Source organism: Cricetulus griseus, chromosome 3 (genome assembly GCF_003668045.3).
Source record: "Cricetulus griseus strain 17A/GY chromosome 3, alternate assembly CriGri-PICRH-1.0, whole genome shotgun sequence".
In the NCBI taxonomy this organism is placed as follows: domain Eukaryota; kingdom Metazoa; phylum Chordata; class Mammalia; order Rodentia; family Cricetidae; genus Cricetulus; species Cricetulus griseus.
Genome location: NC_048596.1, coordinates 79,723,093 through 79,739,573, shown reverse-complemented (window position 1 = coordinate 79,739,573; position 16,481 = coordinate 79,723,093). Strand labels below are relative to the sequence as shown.

General features: G+C 48.1%; 1 protein-coding gene and 1 non-coding gene across 5 annotated transcripts in view; both read left to right on the top strand.

Annotated features, from left to right (window-relative positions):
• The first annotated feature begins 890 nt into the window (after positions 1-890).
• Positions 891-972, top strand: Trnal-aag. The gene has a single exon. It is a non-coding gene; the product is annotated as a tRNA-Leu (tRNA).
• Positions 973-1,118: 146 nt separating this feature from the next.
• Positions 1,119-16,481, top strand: part of Polr3e (RNA polymerase III subunit E) — a 28,282-nt gene continuing 12,919 nt past the window's right edge. Inside the window, exons 1-9 of one of the 4 annotated variants that reach the window (XM_027410235.2) lie at positions 1,119-1,277; positions 5,994-6,065; positions 7,344-7,394; positions 10,558-10,635; positions 11,278-11,393; positions 11,768-11,850; positions 14,546-14,653; positions 14,950-14,996; positions 15,882-16,001. In XM_027410235.2, coding sequence (XP_027266036.1) covers positions 6,030-6,065; positions 7,344-7,394; positions 10,558-10,635; positions 11,278-11,393; positions 11,768-11,850; positions 14,546-14,653; positions 14,950-14,996; positions 15,882-16,001 — 639 coding nt within the window. In that variant the 5' untranslated portion in view covers positions 1,119-1,277; positions 5,994-6,029. Of the gene's footprint in view, positions 1,278-5,993; positions 6,066-7,343; positions 7,395-10,557; positions 10,636-11,277; positions 11,394-11,767; positions 11,851-14,545; positions 14,654-14,946; positions 14,997-15,881; positions 16,002-16,481 lie in introns of those variants that run through there. The other 3 variants (XM_027410234.2, XM_035442249.1, XM_027410236.1) reach the window with 3 other exon arrangements.

Below are 16,481 nucleotides of genomic sequence, written 5' to 3'. Positions count from 1 at the left end.
TTTTTCAGTCTTTTAACGTATGGGGCTGGTTTCAGCGAGTAAAGACACTTGCCTGCAAGGCAGACAATCTAAGCCGCCCCCACATGGTGGGAAGAGAGAATATACTCCAGCAAGTCTGTACTCTGACCTCCACAACATGCCGCCCCTATAAACAAATAAATAAAATAAATGTAAAAGCCTGTATGTGTACATCAACATGCATAGATACTTACAAATGGTAAAAACAAAAGAAAAATGAAAAGCCTGGTGAAAAAACTAGCCAGCTCTCTATGCGTTAGTATGTTAATAAATATTTATATACCAACCCATACACAATATGAACAAAACTGTTTTTCCATGGAGATACACATCCATAGAAACCGACAGCGAAAGATCCGAAAGGATGTATAATCAGCCGATAATGGTGGTTACGAGGAAACTAAAGCAAGTCAAAGGTTAAAGAATTATTATGTTGAATATTACGAAGATTATATGCGAAGTTTTAATATTGTTTGCGTACTAAAAATTTAAACACGTGACTTTTCAGACAGAACTGTGCAGATGTGGGGTCATGGTTCGCTTCTCAGAGCTGGGGTGAGAGTTACTGCCAGGATCAGTCTCCAAGACACCTAATTCGGGTTGTGTAGGTGACGGCGTGGTTTAACTGGACGCGTTAACCATCAGAACGCGATTTAAACTGCTTTTTGCTTTAAAGCTTATTTGGAACAAGCTCGGATATAAATAATTTAATTTTAATAGTTGGCGTTTTAACAATATTGTTTGTGACAATTTCTATCAGGAGTAGATAAAACACAAATACAACCCCCGAAAAATTATAAGAAACAAACAAAAAAAATGTATGCATGTGTTAGAACATTAAGTAGCTTCTTAGAAGGCCAGATGAGCAGCTGGGTAGCGTGGCCGAGCGGTCTAAGGCGCTGGATTAAGGCTCCAGTCTCTTCGGGGGCGTGGGTTCGAATCCCACCGCTGCCAGGATCAGTGTTTTTTCCTACCTTAACCCTGAGCTACTTTTTGCCGCCCCAGCGGCGACCTCTGCAGTTGGTTCTCGTTCTCTGCACCACGAGTAGCTCGCCGAAGGGGCGGGCCCGCGCGCTCTGGGGCGGGGCATTGTGGGTAAGAGGAAGCGCGAGGGCCGGCCCCGCTCCCCCCACGTGTCCGCCGGAGTTTCTCCAGCAGCAACATGGCCGCTGCCTAATAGGAGACCCGGCCGCCACCGTCTCTGCAGCCCGCGGGTCCCTGGGCCGTTGCCGCCGCTCGCGCGCGGCCCTGGCTGAGAGGTGAGTGCCGACTCGGCAGCCCCGGGGTTCCGGCCGCAGCCGTCGCACTCGCGCGGAGGTCTGGGCCTCTCTGCGGAGTAGGCCGGAGAGGCCCGCGCCGCTGCGTGCTGAGGGGCCGCGGCCTCCCGGGACCCGGGCGGGGCGCACGGGCAGCCGCCTCGCTTTCCCGGTCGCTCCGCACGGCTGGACGTCGGGGAGGCGACGACCGTGGGGCCCGCGCTGACTCAGGCCTCGGCCGCGCTGCCCCGCCCGGGCCTGGCTCCGGAGCCGCACCTGCGAGAGCACTGGTGCCCGGTAGCTTGCGGCTCTCGGAGGTGTGGGAAGGGCGCCTGAGCACCGGCGACATGGAGAAAGCTATGGGACGTCAGGGCCGCCCGCATGGGCCGGGGTCTGCGTCCTAGCTGAACCGGGTCAACCCTTGCTGGTGGTGCCGGGCCCGGGGCGCCTCATTGATTGATCTGTGCTTAAGCAGAGTCAAAAGGCGACTGCTCCTCAGACCCTGGGACTCTTCAGTCACGGGGGGTGGCGGTGCTTAAACCAGGTCGTCCTGCAGTTGTAATTGCCTTTAGGGTTTCTGGGTTTCGGAGCGAAAAGGTATCTGCGAAATGGGGATAACGTGATTCCTGTTACAAGAGGGTAAGATGGGTGACATCTCCTGCTTTTCATTTGTGGCTGTCTTCGTTTCATCCTATTTGAAGAAAACATGTTGCCACGTAGCAACAGTCATTCATTCATGGATGTTCCACTTTTCTCTTTGAAGCCGGTGCTTTTTTTTTTTTTTTATTGCCGGCTTAGGGATGAAAATAGGAAAGGACCCAAGGTTATGCAATTCATGCTTTCTGTCAGCTGGTACGTTGCGCAGAGGTGGGATTTGAACCTGTAAGGTTTCGCACGGGAGTCCGACCTCTTACCCACTACACCATACTGCCTTTTATCAAAGATGTGTGCAGCATAGTGGTTAAGAATAAAATCAAGACTCATTGACACCTGCTAGACGGATTTCTTGATTATACTGTTCCCTGGGGCTGTGCCCTTGGGCAAATCATAAGTTGGGCACTATAAATTTTGAATTGCACAGCTAATGAGAATGAATATTTTTGGTAGTATATTGATGCCAGACAGCATTAGGGTTTAGGAGAAGGGCTGTGAATTTTTTTTTTTTTAATTTTACAAGTAATGACCCTATAACAACGGTGAAGTATAATTATTATGTCTACTTGATGGTTGAGGAATATGAAGCATAGAGAAGCCTTCGTAGAGTTCAAAGTCTAGTGCAGAGGATAGCCAACACCTGAGCAGCAAATAGAGAAGTTCCAGGTTAGGACCACTCAGGAAATAAGGGATTGTGTTAATGGTGGAAAGAGTTGGAGGCAGCTATTCAAATTGGGTTTTCACTAAACCTGTCTAGTCCTGGAGGGAGGGGCAATGCTTACATTTAAGGAAAATGAGCATCCTGAAAATGACCTGGGATTCTTGTGCAGAGGTCCTCGGGATGCGTGGGGATTGGCCTGTTGGAGGCTCAGTGATAGATTACCAGTCCCTGAGGAGATGGTTATGTGGAACCTGGCAAGATCGTGTAAGGGCTTACAGGCCCATGAAAGGGAGTTTGGGTTTTGTTTTATGGTACAGTTGAAGGGTTTCAAGAAGAGAGCAATGTGAGTAGTTACTACAGAGACGGGAGGTCCTCTGGAGAGATAGGAAAGAATGGCCCTACGAAAGCTTTTTTTTTTTTTTTTTTTTTTTTAGCTTTTTTTGTTTGTTTTGTGTCTATTATTATTATTATTTTTTTTTTTCAGATGAGGCCTTGCTATATAATAGCCTAGGATGCCCTTAAATTTCTCTCCTAAGCCTTAAATTTCCTCCCTAAGCCTCCCTAGGGCTGGTATCGCAGGCCTGGGCCACCACAGCTGACTCAGGAGGCTTATTGGATTGTTGACTTTGAAGATTGCAGGTTAAGACTTAGTGAGCTGGGCCGTGGTGATATACGCCTTAAATCCCAGCACTTGGGAGGCAGAGGCAGGAGGATCTCTGTGAGTTCAAGGCCAGCCAGAGCTGTTACAGAACTCTTGTCTCAGAAAATAAAAAAACACCACCAAAAAATGTATTAGTGAGTGATGTAAACTTGGCCTGGGGGTCTTGCCACCAGCATTTTTATTTTGCATAGGCAAGGATAGAAAATAGAAAACATCACTGTGTGGCATGTAACAATCATATTACATGAAGTACTGTTTCAGCTGTGGCATTCCATGTATCTTCTGCATCATTGTTGGGAAAAGATTATTGTCAGTCATAGGCTGAAACTTTGAAAGCCACTGAATTGGCTCCTGTTGGTTGGGAGGCTAACAAGAGGTGATGACCTTTGCAGGTAACCCAATCAGGTGTGGTGCCCAGAGGGAGGAGCCTCTGTCATCCTGCAGAGAGGGCACCTGATCCTGCCTGATTCCAAGACTGGCAGAATCTCAGCCGTGAAAGAATAACTAGAGCTGAAGACTCTCTTAGGCCACAGCCTCTTTTTGCATGTGCTGTGTTTCATTGATTCCCCCTGAAGTCCTGTCTCAGTTGGCCACAAAGTACAGCTGCCTAAAGGGCAGGTACTTGTTTGACCCATATCTGTGACACTTGGCAGCCAGTGCAGATGCACAGTGGCAGCCACTCAGAACTGTGCTTAGATGGTTCAGATCTGTTGTGATGGCCCATTTCCTACCAGCCCATCCCCCCCTTCCGTTGCTTGGAATCCTTGTGGAGCTCCAAGAATCCTACAGTCCACATTTTCAGGTGCCCAGTTCTAGGGAGCAGGAGTACAGCAAGACATAAAGTAGACTGTGTAGCTTACAGCTTAATGGCAGGAAGGACAGATACAACATAATTGTCCCATGGTGATAAAGTGCTCTGGAGGCCAGAGAAAGGAAAGGAGTTGGTGAGGGGTGGGGGCAGGCATGTTTTCTTTCAACTTTGAAGAATAGGGACAGAGTCCACTTTAGAAATGAGGTAACCTTTGAACAAAACCTTGAAAAGAGCACAAGAAGGAACCTGAAGTTAGGTAGAACAGTTAGCTTGGCTCCCAGATGGATTGGGAAGAGACAGACAGAGGTGGTGGGGAGTGGGGCCTAAGGTAAAGTGGAATCTGTTGAGGTTCATTGGAGGGATGAAGACTCTCTGAAGAAGATGGGGTACATTGGGAGGCATCTCTCAGAGTGATGCCATTTGAGGGTTGAACAGTGATTGTGAGGCAGGAAGGACCCAGGAAACCAGCCAGAAGGCTGAGCTGGCTAGATTGGGGTGTGGTCCAGAAGGTCAGGTTTTGGCCTCTTTTGAAGGCAAACCTAACAGGACTAGCTGGTGTGAAGTGAGAAGGGAGATGCCACGGATGGGGCAGGTATTGGTGCCCAGGCAGTTCAAGTGTGACCTGTGTCTGCAACAAGTGAGTTTGCATGGGGCCTTAGCTGGCACTGAACCCTGGACTGAAAGCACCTTTAAATCTTTGTGGTTTTGTTATTGTTTAATTTTTTTTTCTTTTTCTTTTTTTTTTTTTAACAAGAGTCTCACTGTATGGCTCTAGGTGGCCTGGAAATTGCTTTGTAGATCAGGCTAGCCTTGAACTCATAGAAAAATCTTCCTGCATTTGCCTCCCAAAGGCACCGCCATGCCTTTAATCTTTTTTTTTTTTTTTTTTTTTTTGAGACTGGGTATCCAGACTTGCCACCAACTCCCTATATAGTTGAGGTTGACCTTGAAGTAAAGATCCTCCTTCCTTCACCTCCCAAGTGCTGGAATCACAGTCATTCACTGGCACACTAACTGTTTAAGACTTAAATCATTCATATGTGAGATGGATAAAGTTGGGGTGCTGTTACCCAGGAGCAGTGGGGTGGAACAGCTGGAGTCTGTGGATGCTCACCTCTCTTCTTAGCAGCACCTCTGCCCTTGGGTACAGAAGTGCTAGAAGTGTGTAGCCATCCCTTTCCATCTCCTTGGCCCCAATTTTCCCTTCTCTGTGTTGTCAGGCTTCTGTTCCTTCCATCCTATAAGCACACCAACATGCCCCTCAACTGGAGGACCTACCCTCCACTGAACTTCCCGTTCAGAACTCACCCGAATCTCAAGGCCTGGATTTGAAGTCCAGTGTTGTCTTGATGTGGTGTGGATTTGGGTCAGCTCCTATAACCTGTCTCTGAATTCAGTCTCTTTTTTTTTTGGTAAGGTAGGGACAGTTATGCCACTTAGAGCCTTAATGAGGGAAAAATATTCAAAGAGGGTCATCTTGACACCAAAGCATAGAAAATCAGCTCACTGGAGTTAGGATGAGAGTCTGATAGTCAGCTGCCTGGAGAGAGCCCTGGAAAGTTTGTGGGTCATGTGACAGCTGGCTTTCATAGTACCACAGGACCCTCAGGATTCCAGTTTTCAACTCTGGCTGTGGACTTCCAACTTCCTAAGGCCTGGCTGGGAGTTCTTTTTGAGTGGGCAAGAAGCCTGTAAAACCGCTCATTAAATTTTCTCCAGAGGTATAGTTGACATGTATTGACTTGGGTCTACCTGTTTGTACCCTTTGCAGGCCTTTGCTTCCCTCCTCATGGCTGCCTCTACCACAGACACAGAAAGGAGGTTATGTCTTTGTTGTGGGCTCCCCTTCACTGCACCTGTGGAGGAATAGGTGCATCAGAAAGGTTGATTGAATGGCTTGCTGATTGCCCAGGTCTCTTGCTGTCTTTGCAGATCGAACTGAGGACTGTGTGGCAGGCTCTCCCTAGTATGGCCAATGAAGAAGATGATCCAGTCATACAGGAGGTAACTACTTTTGTCAACTCTCTATTGCACCACAGACCATGAGTCTTTTTACAAGACCAAGACCCTTCTATATTTCCATAGGCCAGTCTAGGGCCTGTTGATGATCTAGGGACCCTAGCTGTCTGTCCTGCTCTCCACAAAGCCAGCTGCAGGGCTTGACACTGAACAGATGCAAGTGACTGAAAAGTGATTGGTGGCTCCCACGTGTGGGCTTACCAGATTGTGTCATTCAGCAGTTCTTCACTCTATTCACTGTGTACCAGGGCAATGACAATAGCAACCAAGCTGTGTCCTTGTCTCCAGGCAGCCTCTGGCCTATGGAGGAGATGGGCAAGGACCCTCAGAATATAAACTGTGGGCAGACAGGTTTCCAGACTCCTTACAGAAAGTCAAAGTTGTTTGTTATTATACTTACTCCTCAGAATTCTTCCAGCCCAGGCCCTAGATTTTTGGAAAGCAAATGGCAAAACATGACTGACTGTTTTTGCCCCTTGCTTCCTTAGAGGTAGCTGGAACCCACCCTGAGTCTGAGGGGCATGGGCCAGGAGAGTGGTTCCTCCTTTGTGGGGTACTAAGTTTTTAGATTTGAGGCACTTAAATGTACTTAAGCTATAGCTATGGTATACCACAGAGGCGACTGGAGATATGACAGAGGGAGCCCCCTCTGCAGCCAGGCAGCCCTGGCCAGCTTCTGCTCAAGTGGTAACTCCACTGAGTCTTTTAGGATGAATTTGTTGTCAGAGGCATATGTGAAGGACATTCCAGGTAGAGGAAAGCATGTGTGCAAAAGCCCATGGGCAAGAGCAAACACAGTTTATGTACAGAGCCTGGGAGTCAGGGATGTGGGTAGTTAGCATCAGGAAGGAAAAGGAGACAGGTAGGCCACACAGGGCCTTGCAGACCTTCTTAAAACAGGGTGACACACAGATGCCAGAGTGGTTAGTTGGGAGAAAGCAGAGAGAACAAACACAGTATGTAGAAGGGGCCCCCTATCTCCCAGACAGCGCTTTCTTTGGGAGGCATCCCAAAGACATGTGTGCTCTTTCCAGGTTAGAGTGACATGGGTAGGGGCCAAGCAGGCTCTTGCTTGGTTCCCTGGTAGCTGTTGAGAGGGAGTCCTATGACTTGGAGGCCTGGCCTGCTTGCCTCAATTCTTAGTATGATCTGAGCTTTTCCCCATTCCCTAAGCTGCCTCTGTGAGCCACTGATCCTGTCTGAGTGCTGGGGCCTGGTTTAAGTGTCTTGTGTCCTGGCTAAGTCTTCTCCCCTTGTTCCCAGATCGACGTATACTTGGCCAAAAGTCTGGCAGAGAAGCTGTATCTGTTTCAGGTAATGATGGGACTTGCAGGTAAAGGGGAAAGTCAATGTTGAGGGAGTGGTGGACCTGGGTAGGAGGCATGGCAAGCCTCCTACTAAGATGGGCAAGCAGGACAACATGGGATGCAGAGTGAGCAGCTGGGGTGCTGGACCAGACCAGCCAGTTCTATCAGGGCTCAGCTTCCAGCCCCTGAGCAAGTAAGTACTTCATCTCTGTGCCTTAGTGTTCTGATAGCAACACTACCTGCCTCATAGAGATTCTGTAAGGTTGAATGGTCCACATTGAAATGCTTAGGCCACTGCCTAGGGAAGAGGTTAATGCTGACAGGGACCACTGCTGCTGGGTGGAGCTCAAGGACGCTTTCAGAGCATCCTTTGGCCTGTCTCCTGTGTGCCCCAAGTTGTTAGCCTTTCACTGCCCTTCCCTGCTGTGGCTAGCATGAATTGAGTACCTACTGTGTTCCATCACTGCTTACCTAAGTTAACAGCAATCCCATAATAGTGCTGTGATGGTAGTTACTATACTTTTACATCAGCTTTACTGGAATATAGTTCACACACCATACTTTCCACATTTAAGTGAACCATGTTCAAGACTTTTAGCCTATTTGGGGGCTGTGCAGCCGGCATCACAATCTATTTTTAGTACATTTTTGTCTCTTTGAAAGAAATCTCATGTTTAGTCAATCCTCAGCACTGACTACATTCTTATTTTGAGCCCTAGGCAACCATTACCTTTGTTTATATGGATTTGCCTGTTTGGAATCCTTCATGTAGATGGAATAGCACATGTGGGCTTTAGTAGAGCCATTCATGTTTTAGCCTGGACCAGTGTTTCATTTTTATGATAAAAGAAAATCTCTGTGAGGCTGGAGAGGTGACTCAGTAAGTGGTTGCTGTGCAAGTACGAAGTCCTGAGTTTGGTCCCTAGAATCCACCTCAAGAGCTGGGTGTGAAGGTGTGTGCTTGTGTGTGGACATTGTAATCCCAGTACTGGGGAGTACAGAGACCAGTGGATAACCCGGAACTCACTGGCTAGCCAGCCTAACCTACTTAGTGAGTTTCTTAGTTTGAGTTTTTATTGCTTTGAAGAGACACCATGGCCACAGCAATTCTTTTTTTGTTTTTTACCTCTCAGTTTTTTGAGACAGGGTTTCTCTGTGTAACAGCTCTCTCTGGCTTTCCTGGAACTAGCTCTGTAGACCAGGATAGCCACAAACTCACAGAGATCCACTTGCCTCTGCCTCCCAAGTGCTGGTATTAAAGGCGTGCGCCACCACTGTCGGTGACCACAGCAACAGCAACTCTTATAAAAAAAATGTTTAATTGAGGGTGGCTCGATTATAGTTCAGAGTTTCAGTCCGTTATCATCACGGTGGGGAACATAGTGGTGTGTAGGCAGGCAGAGGGCTTCATCTTGCAGGCAACATGAAGTCAACTGAAAGTCATTCTGAGGGAAGCTTGAGCAAAAGAGAAATCAAAAGCCCATCCCCACAGTGACACATTTCCTCCAACAATACCACACCTCCTAATAGCGGCACTCCCTTGGGGGCTATTTTCTGTGAGCTCCAGGCCAATGAGAGACCCTGTTTCAGAAAACAAAGTGGATGGCTCCTGAGGAATGATACCTGAGGTTGTCCTGGCCTCCACATACACATACAGCCAAACATACAAAAGTATCCATTGTGACTGCAGTACATTTTGTTCATCCATTCATCAGTTGATGGGCATTTGGGTTGAATGCTCTTTAGACATTTGTGCTTTTGTTTTTGTATGAACCTGTGTTTCACCTCTTAGATGTATATCTAGGAATAGATTGGCTGGATCGTACTGCATTTTACTTTTTGAGGACTTGTTGGACTGTTTTGTACCATTTTGCATTCCCAATAGAAGGTGGTTATTAGAAGCACTTTGATTCTGTGTTGCACATAAGAGAATGAGTTTGAGGCTTCTGAGCTCTCCAGGGCCTACAGCAAGTGGCAGGGGCAGCAGAAGTGCTCCATGCCTGTGCAGAGAAGAGGTTGTCCATTCCTCAGTGTTACCTGCATCCTTGACTAACTGCATAGTCTCTATGACAGTGGCCTCCATGTGTGTCCACTGTGTGCTGGGCTCTGCTGGTGCCTGCTCTGTCTGCTTTGTTCACACTCTTGGCAGCTTTGGGAGGGAGAACACAGGAGTAAGCAGAGTCAGTACTGTAGCCTAGACCTGTGGCTTACTACCAGCCCTCAAACGAGTAGGGTGAGTCTCAGTACAGCACATCAGTGGCTTTGTGAGCTCTCAAAGGAGGGCAGATCTCACCCAATGCTGGCTCTTCCAAGGGCTCTACCCAGAATACATGTGCTCCAGGCTGTTCCTCCCACCAAAGCTTATCCAGCTTCAACTGGAAGCTGGAATAGCACTGGTGTTACTACTGAGTAATTTTTAGGAAGTGACTACTTACCTCCTAGGCTAAATGTAGCTGACCTGAAGTGGTCCCAAAAGTTGAGCTTCATCCCAAGCTGCTGCACCTCCTCAAGTGTACTGCAGAGGCTGTTGGATAGTAGGAAGTGATAGCTTAAGCTGAGGAATTAGGGGACTAATTTGGAGTTCATCAGCAGTTTTCATGGGAGAGGAGAGAGGGAAAGTATTTCTGTGGGGACTCCTGTGGAAAGGCACTGTGTGTGTAACATACACAGGAGCGACCCAGCTCCCTGGCCCTTTTCCAGATGATGTGTGTGGAAAGTACAGATACTAAGGAGAGAGAATGGAGTCACAAATTTCTGTATCTGATGTCCAGATCAGCCTCCAGCATTCTTCGGCCAATTCTTTTCCCTCTTGGCCTTCTCTTGTCTCATTTCTCACCCCAGTGGCCTTCAAAGTGTCATTGTGTCCTTGGACCCCCACTACTTTAAATTCCCACAGCCCTGCTTTAGATTTGCAGGGTGCTAAGAGACTCAGCCATGCCCCTTTTAAGACAAAGACATCTAAAGTGGTGCAGCAGCAGGAAGCTCAAGAGGGCCCACAGTGAATCAGACTGCAGGTGAAAGCTGCAGATTGGGGCCTGGGTACTCTGGTATCTGGTGGGGTGGGAGTATTATGAATGGGAATGACTACTGATCACTTTCAATGGAACCCTTGATGGCTGCTCCAGTTTGTGTTGAACAGAGTGGACTGATGGATGCCTTTCTGTCTCTAGTACCCTGTGCGTCCAGCTTCGATGACCTATGATGACATCCCACATCTCTCAGCCAAGATCAAGCCCAAGCAGCAGAAGGTGGGGCTGTTCTCCAAGATGGAAGTGGGTGCAGAGGATAAATGGGGGTGAGGGAAGCAAGAAGACAGGCAGTTTTGGGGACCGGAAGAGAAGGAGCAGTGGAAGGATTAGGATAACAGCAGCATGCTGGTCTTAAAAGCCAAGGAAGGAAAGCATTTCCAGAAAGGAGAGGCATCCCTGGCAGAATCAGGCTCAGGATTGGTTGAAAGGCAGAGAAGAAGCCTAGGTGCTGAGGTTGGGCAGGGGTGAGCTTAAAGCAAGCGGATAGAAGAAGATCCTGTACCCTTATAGGATGGGATGAGGGGACAAGGAGAAGCTGAGACAAATTCCCCATCTGTTCGGATCTCTGTAGTCATGGGAAGATGCTGTTCCAGGATGCCGAAGTTGGAGATGACATCTTAGTTTTAAAATTTCTCATTCTGATTTTGGGGTGTGGAAGAGTAGGGGACAAACATGACTGTGCCTGTTCTCCATGACATTTCTGTTGAAAATTTCACTGGTGACCTCAGTGTGGACTTAAACCCAGGGGCCCAGTAGGAGGGACACTGGTCAGTCTTGCTTCTGGGTAGGGACCTGACTGGGAGTGTTCTTGGGAGCTGTGCCATGGCACCTTCCAAGTTGGGTGGTACTTTGTACCTCCAGGTAGAGCTTGAGATGGCCATTGACACCGTGAATCCCAACTACTGCCGCAGCAAAGGGGAACAGATTGCATTGAACGTGGATGGTGCCTGCGCTGATGAGACTAGCACATATTCCTCGTGAGTCCCTGCCCCTAGGGTTCTATTGCAGGTAAAGGTTAAATAGGAGTCTGCAGAGGCCTCAGAAGCATGGGGCCCTTTTTGCTCTTTCTCTGGGATCCCCATCATGTCAGGTCTCTCTACCTTTAACCATAGAAGGTTGTAGACCTTCCCTCCCAAGTTGGCTTGTCCCACCAGGTGCTTCTGGGCTACAAGGGAAACTGGCCTCTGGAGCCCCAGTCCATCATTCATTTCCTGGTGCACAGACAAAGCTATGAGTTTTCTCATTCCTTAGCCCTAGCTAGTGTATCTTGGAGGATGTTAGGATAGAATGGGGTTGGCTAGCTTCTCTGGAGCATTGTAGCCCTTCATACTAGTTCTGCTTGTGTTCCCAGGAAGCTAATGGACAAGCAGACCTTCTGCTCCTCCCAGACCACCAGCAACACGGCCCGATATGCAGCTGCACTCTACAGGCAAGGTACCTGGGTCTGGCTATACCCTGGGGAGATCACAAGGTGGGTTGGGCCTAGGGGACCTCACCCAGCCTAGATCTCCCCAGCCTAATGTATGGTCTTGGCCTCTACTGAATACCAAACCAGACAGGATCAAGGCAGCATAGAAATGACAAACTGTGGAGTCAAAGCACCACAAAGGGGATTTTCTGGCACTCCCAACTTGATAGAATTGGGCCTTCAAGTCAGTTTGCTGGTGGGAACACATATACAACACAGCATAGTATTGGGGACAGGTGGGGACAGGGTACTTAGAACCCAGCAATCCTGTTCATAGGCAGCATCTACTGAGGACAAATGAGGGTATGCCCACTTAAAATCTTGGACACAGATGTCCATAGGGCCTTTATTCATGAGACCTAAAGAATGGAAACAACCCAAAGCCCATTAAGTGATGCTTGAGTAAACAAAATGTGGCATATCCAAGTAACAGCCTTATCTGGTTATATGAAGGATTCCTGTTGTGTGTATAAAATCATGGAAGAAACCAGGCTCAAAAGACTACAAATGGCCGGGCGTTGGTGGCGCACGCCTTTAATCCCAGCACTCGGGAGGCAGAGGCAGGCGGATCTCTGTGAGTTCGAGGCCAACCTGGTCTCCAGAGTGAGTGCCAGGATAGGCTCCAAAGCTACACAGAGAAACCCTGTCTCGAAAAACAAAAAACAAACAAAACAAAACAAAACAAAAAGTGTGTGACAGAAACCAAACCAGGCCAGTAAACACAATGGGGAGAGGCAATTCANCCCCCCCCCCAAAAAAAAAGACTACAAATGGCCAGGCATAATTCATACTTAATCTCGGCACACCTTTAATCCCAGCATTTGGGAGACACATGAAGGTGGATCTCTGAGTTCCAGGCTAGTTTGGTCTATATATTAAGTTGTAGGATAATCAGGGCTATGTAGAGAGACCTTGCCTCAAAAAATAAATAAATAAAAAGATTGCTTGCTTACATGTTTTAGTTTTCTTTCCTGTTGCTGTGATAAAACACCCTGACGAGAGCAATTTAGGAGAAAGTTTTTTTGGCTCTACAGTCCCAAGTTACAGGCCACCATTGTTGGGAGGTCACAGCAGCAGGAAGTGATCACTTTACGTCCACAGTCAAGATGTGTGCAATGAGTGAATGCACACATGCTAGTGCTCAGCTTTCTTCACTCCAGTCTAAGGCCCCAGGCCCATTGGAGTGGTCCCACCCATGGGTGGGTCTTCCTCATAGTCAAGACAAAGCCCACAGACGTGCCCACTGTCTAACTTAATCCCTCACTGAGACACTTTTTCTAGGTGTTTCTAGACTGTGTTAGGTCGACAAGTAACCATCATTCCACATAATGCCATATTATGAACTGCAGAATAAACATCTGTAGAGGCATAGAGCTGTCAGTCCCCAGGACCAGAGGGAGGATGATGTGGGGTGTGACAGGTTTGTTTTGGGGTGATGAAAATGTGCTGAAGTTGAGAATGGCATTGTTGTCACAGTTCTGAGACTATGTTAACCTACGTCAAGGCGTGTGCTTCAAATGGGTGAATGTCTAGGGTGTGTCAGCCCATCAACACATCTGCCAGATGCTCACTTCATTCAGCATTTGGAGTTTGCAGAGCAGCAAGTGACATGGATCTGAATACAGAGGAAGTAGAATCAAAAGTCATATCCCAAGTAGCATGCACCTTTAATCCCGACACTCAGGAGGTAGAGGCAGGCAGATCTGTGAGTTTGAAGCCAATCTGGTCTACAGAGGGAGTTCAGGACAGCTAGGGCTGTTATACAGAGAAACCCTGTTTCGAAAAAACCAAAAAAAAAAAAAAGTCTTAGCTGGGTGGTGGCACACACTTTTAGGGAGTCAGGTAGATCTCTGAGTTTGAGACCAGCCTGGTCTACAGAACAAGTTCTAGGACAGCAAGGGCTACACAGAGAACCCCTGTTTTGAAAAATCAAAAACAAACAAAAAACAAGCAATGGCCCATAGCTACTATGTCCTGTCCTCAAGGCTGTATCTCTTTGAAGCTACATTTCTTTTTACATTTTTTTTAATATTTGTATGTGAGTGTTTTGTCTGCATGTGTATATGTGCATTGTGTGAGTGCCTGGTGCCTGAGGAGGTCAGAAGAGAGCATTGGATCCCCTGGAATTGGAATTACAGATGGTGTCTGCTGCCATGTGGGTGCTGGGAATCAGACTTGGGTCCTCTTCAAGAGCAACAAGTGCTCATAACTACTGAGCTATATCTCCAGCCCTGGAAGCTATAATTATTACAAAGACAGATCATAGGGACCAGACTGTCCTCTGATGGAGTCCAGTAGGGCTTTTGGCAGCAGCAGTGTGGCAAAGGGGGAAGAGGGGTGGCTACAGGGAGCAGTAGGGCTGAGGAAAGGAGACCTGACTTGGGTGGGGAGGGGCATGAGTGCTGGGGAGTATAGGGAGGTAAGTCTCAAGGAAGTGGCAGAGCAGAGTTAGGCTCCTGTTCCAGGGTGTGCTTGCTGTGCCTGGCAGGATCAGATAAGAGTTGGAAATACCTCCTAGCCTGGTATTGCTGAAGAGGCTAGATTGGGACTGGAGTAGGATCAGTGGTTTGGTTGTGGGGGACTTGGTGATTCCTTTGAGTAAGCTGGGTATGTTGGGCTGTGGCTTACAGGGGCAGGTTCAAGCCCTTCTTCCTTTGCCAGGTGAACTCCACCTGACACCTTTACATGGCATCCTACAGCTTCGGCCCAGCTTCTCCTACCTGGATAAGGCAGATGCCAAGCACCGTGAGAGAGAGGCAGCCAATGAGGGTGAGCCAGCTGACAGTCTGTGGTCTGGGTGGGCTAGGTTGGGCCTAAGAAATTGGTCAGATTGTGGGATGATTACTGGCACTGTAGACTCCTACCTACTGAATGCCCCTAACTCCACATTTAGGGCAACCAAAAATGTCCCCACAGATTGTTAGACATTGCCTAAGAGTTAAAGTTAAGACCACAGCCCAAAAGCCGCAGACCTCCCCCAACCTTGGCCTTCCTGGGGAAGGGTGGTGTTGGAGTGGAATGAGCAGTCCCAGCAGAGGCTGTACTGATAGCTTGCTTTGCAGCAGGGGATTCTTCTCAGGACGAGGCAGAAGAGGACGTTAAGCAGATCACGGTGAGCTCTGGTCCTGGTAGGAGGGAACATCATGGATGGCAAAAGACAGCAAGAGCTACAGAATCTGAGCAGAACGGACTTCCCCATCCCTGAGAATAACAGTCACATAGTATTGTTGAGTCCCCTCATCTGCTGCCTGGAGGGAGTAACCTGCCCCCTGCCCAACCTGACTCCTGTTGTAAATAGCATAGCCTTGTTCTGTGTAATAGCTGGGATCCTGGGGCGTGGCAGGTGTTACCTGGGAACAGGGAGGTACAGCCTAGGAGCCCCATGAAGCCACACAGGCTCACAAAGTTCCATGTTAATTACCTTTATGATTCTGCCTTTTTGATGGGTACAGAAGAGTGGTTAGCATGCTAATCTTGACTTTGAAAGATTTAGAAGAATATTAGCTTTCCATTCATGATTATGAAGTTCCTCCTATTTATGCATTATTCATGTATATGTAGCTTACAATGAGCATGAAAGAAAAATGCTGCTCAATAATGGTGCAGCAGGCATGGAAATGGCTATAGAGTTTGCACATCTTGGTGGGCTGTGCTCTCCTGAAGTGATGTGGCAGAGAACTTAAGCCTTGTCCTGTTCTCAGCAGCTTGTTGGGTAGCCTTTAAAACTTCCTGGGTAATCACCCTCATCTGAAAAGGTATGCTTTGTTACCCCTGTGGCCCAGCTGGAAAGCCGTGGCCAGGGTCAGCAGAAGCAAGAAAACAACACTCATCTTGCAATGGCAACTCACAGACTGAATTTCAAAAGCGAAGAGGGAGGTAGAATGCAAGTGCTATGAAGTGTGTGCGTGTGTCTGTCTGTCTGTCTGTCTGTCTTGTCTGTCTGTCAAGAGCTATGGGGGCCACAGACCCGAGGATGTGACCTTTCCCCTCTCCACAGGTGCGATTCTCTCGACCAGAGTCAGAGCAGGCCCGCCAGCGCCGTGTGCAGTCCTATGAGTTCCTTCAGAAGAAGCATGCAGAGGAACCTTGGGTCCACCTGCACTATTATGGCGTGAAGGTGAGCCTGGGCAGGACCTGGGGGAAGAGCCTGATGCCAGGTAGCTGCTTGTCTTACCTTTCGCTTCACAGTGTGTTTGGGCTACTTGGCTGTAGCATAGAGAGCATGAAGGTACTGTGAGCAGTTGGCAACTTGTCCACATCCACTTAGTAGGTGTCAGAGTGGGAGCAGAGATCCTCTGTTACAGTTTAGGGCTTTTAGCCCCCTAGCTGTGCATGCAGTTGGGCTGGCGTTTGGTTAGTTTTGTACACACCATGAATGCTGATTGCAGATAGATACTTCATCTGGGGTCGCACTAAAGAATCTTCTATCTGTCACATATTCTCAGGTTATTGCCTACCTATTCAGGACAAGTTTTAATATTCAGTTTTCAGGGCTTTGTAGCCTAGTACCTGATGGTACACTGAGTAAAGGAAGTAATTGGACATTGGTTCCTAGGTGCCTGGAATACAGCTTCCTGATCTTTGCAGGAAGGACCAG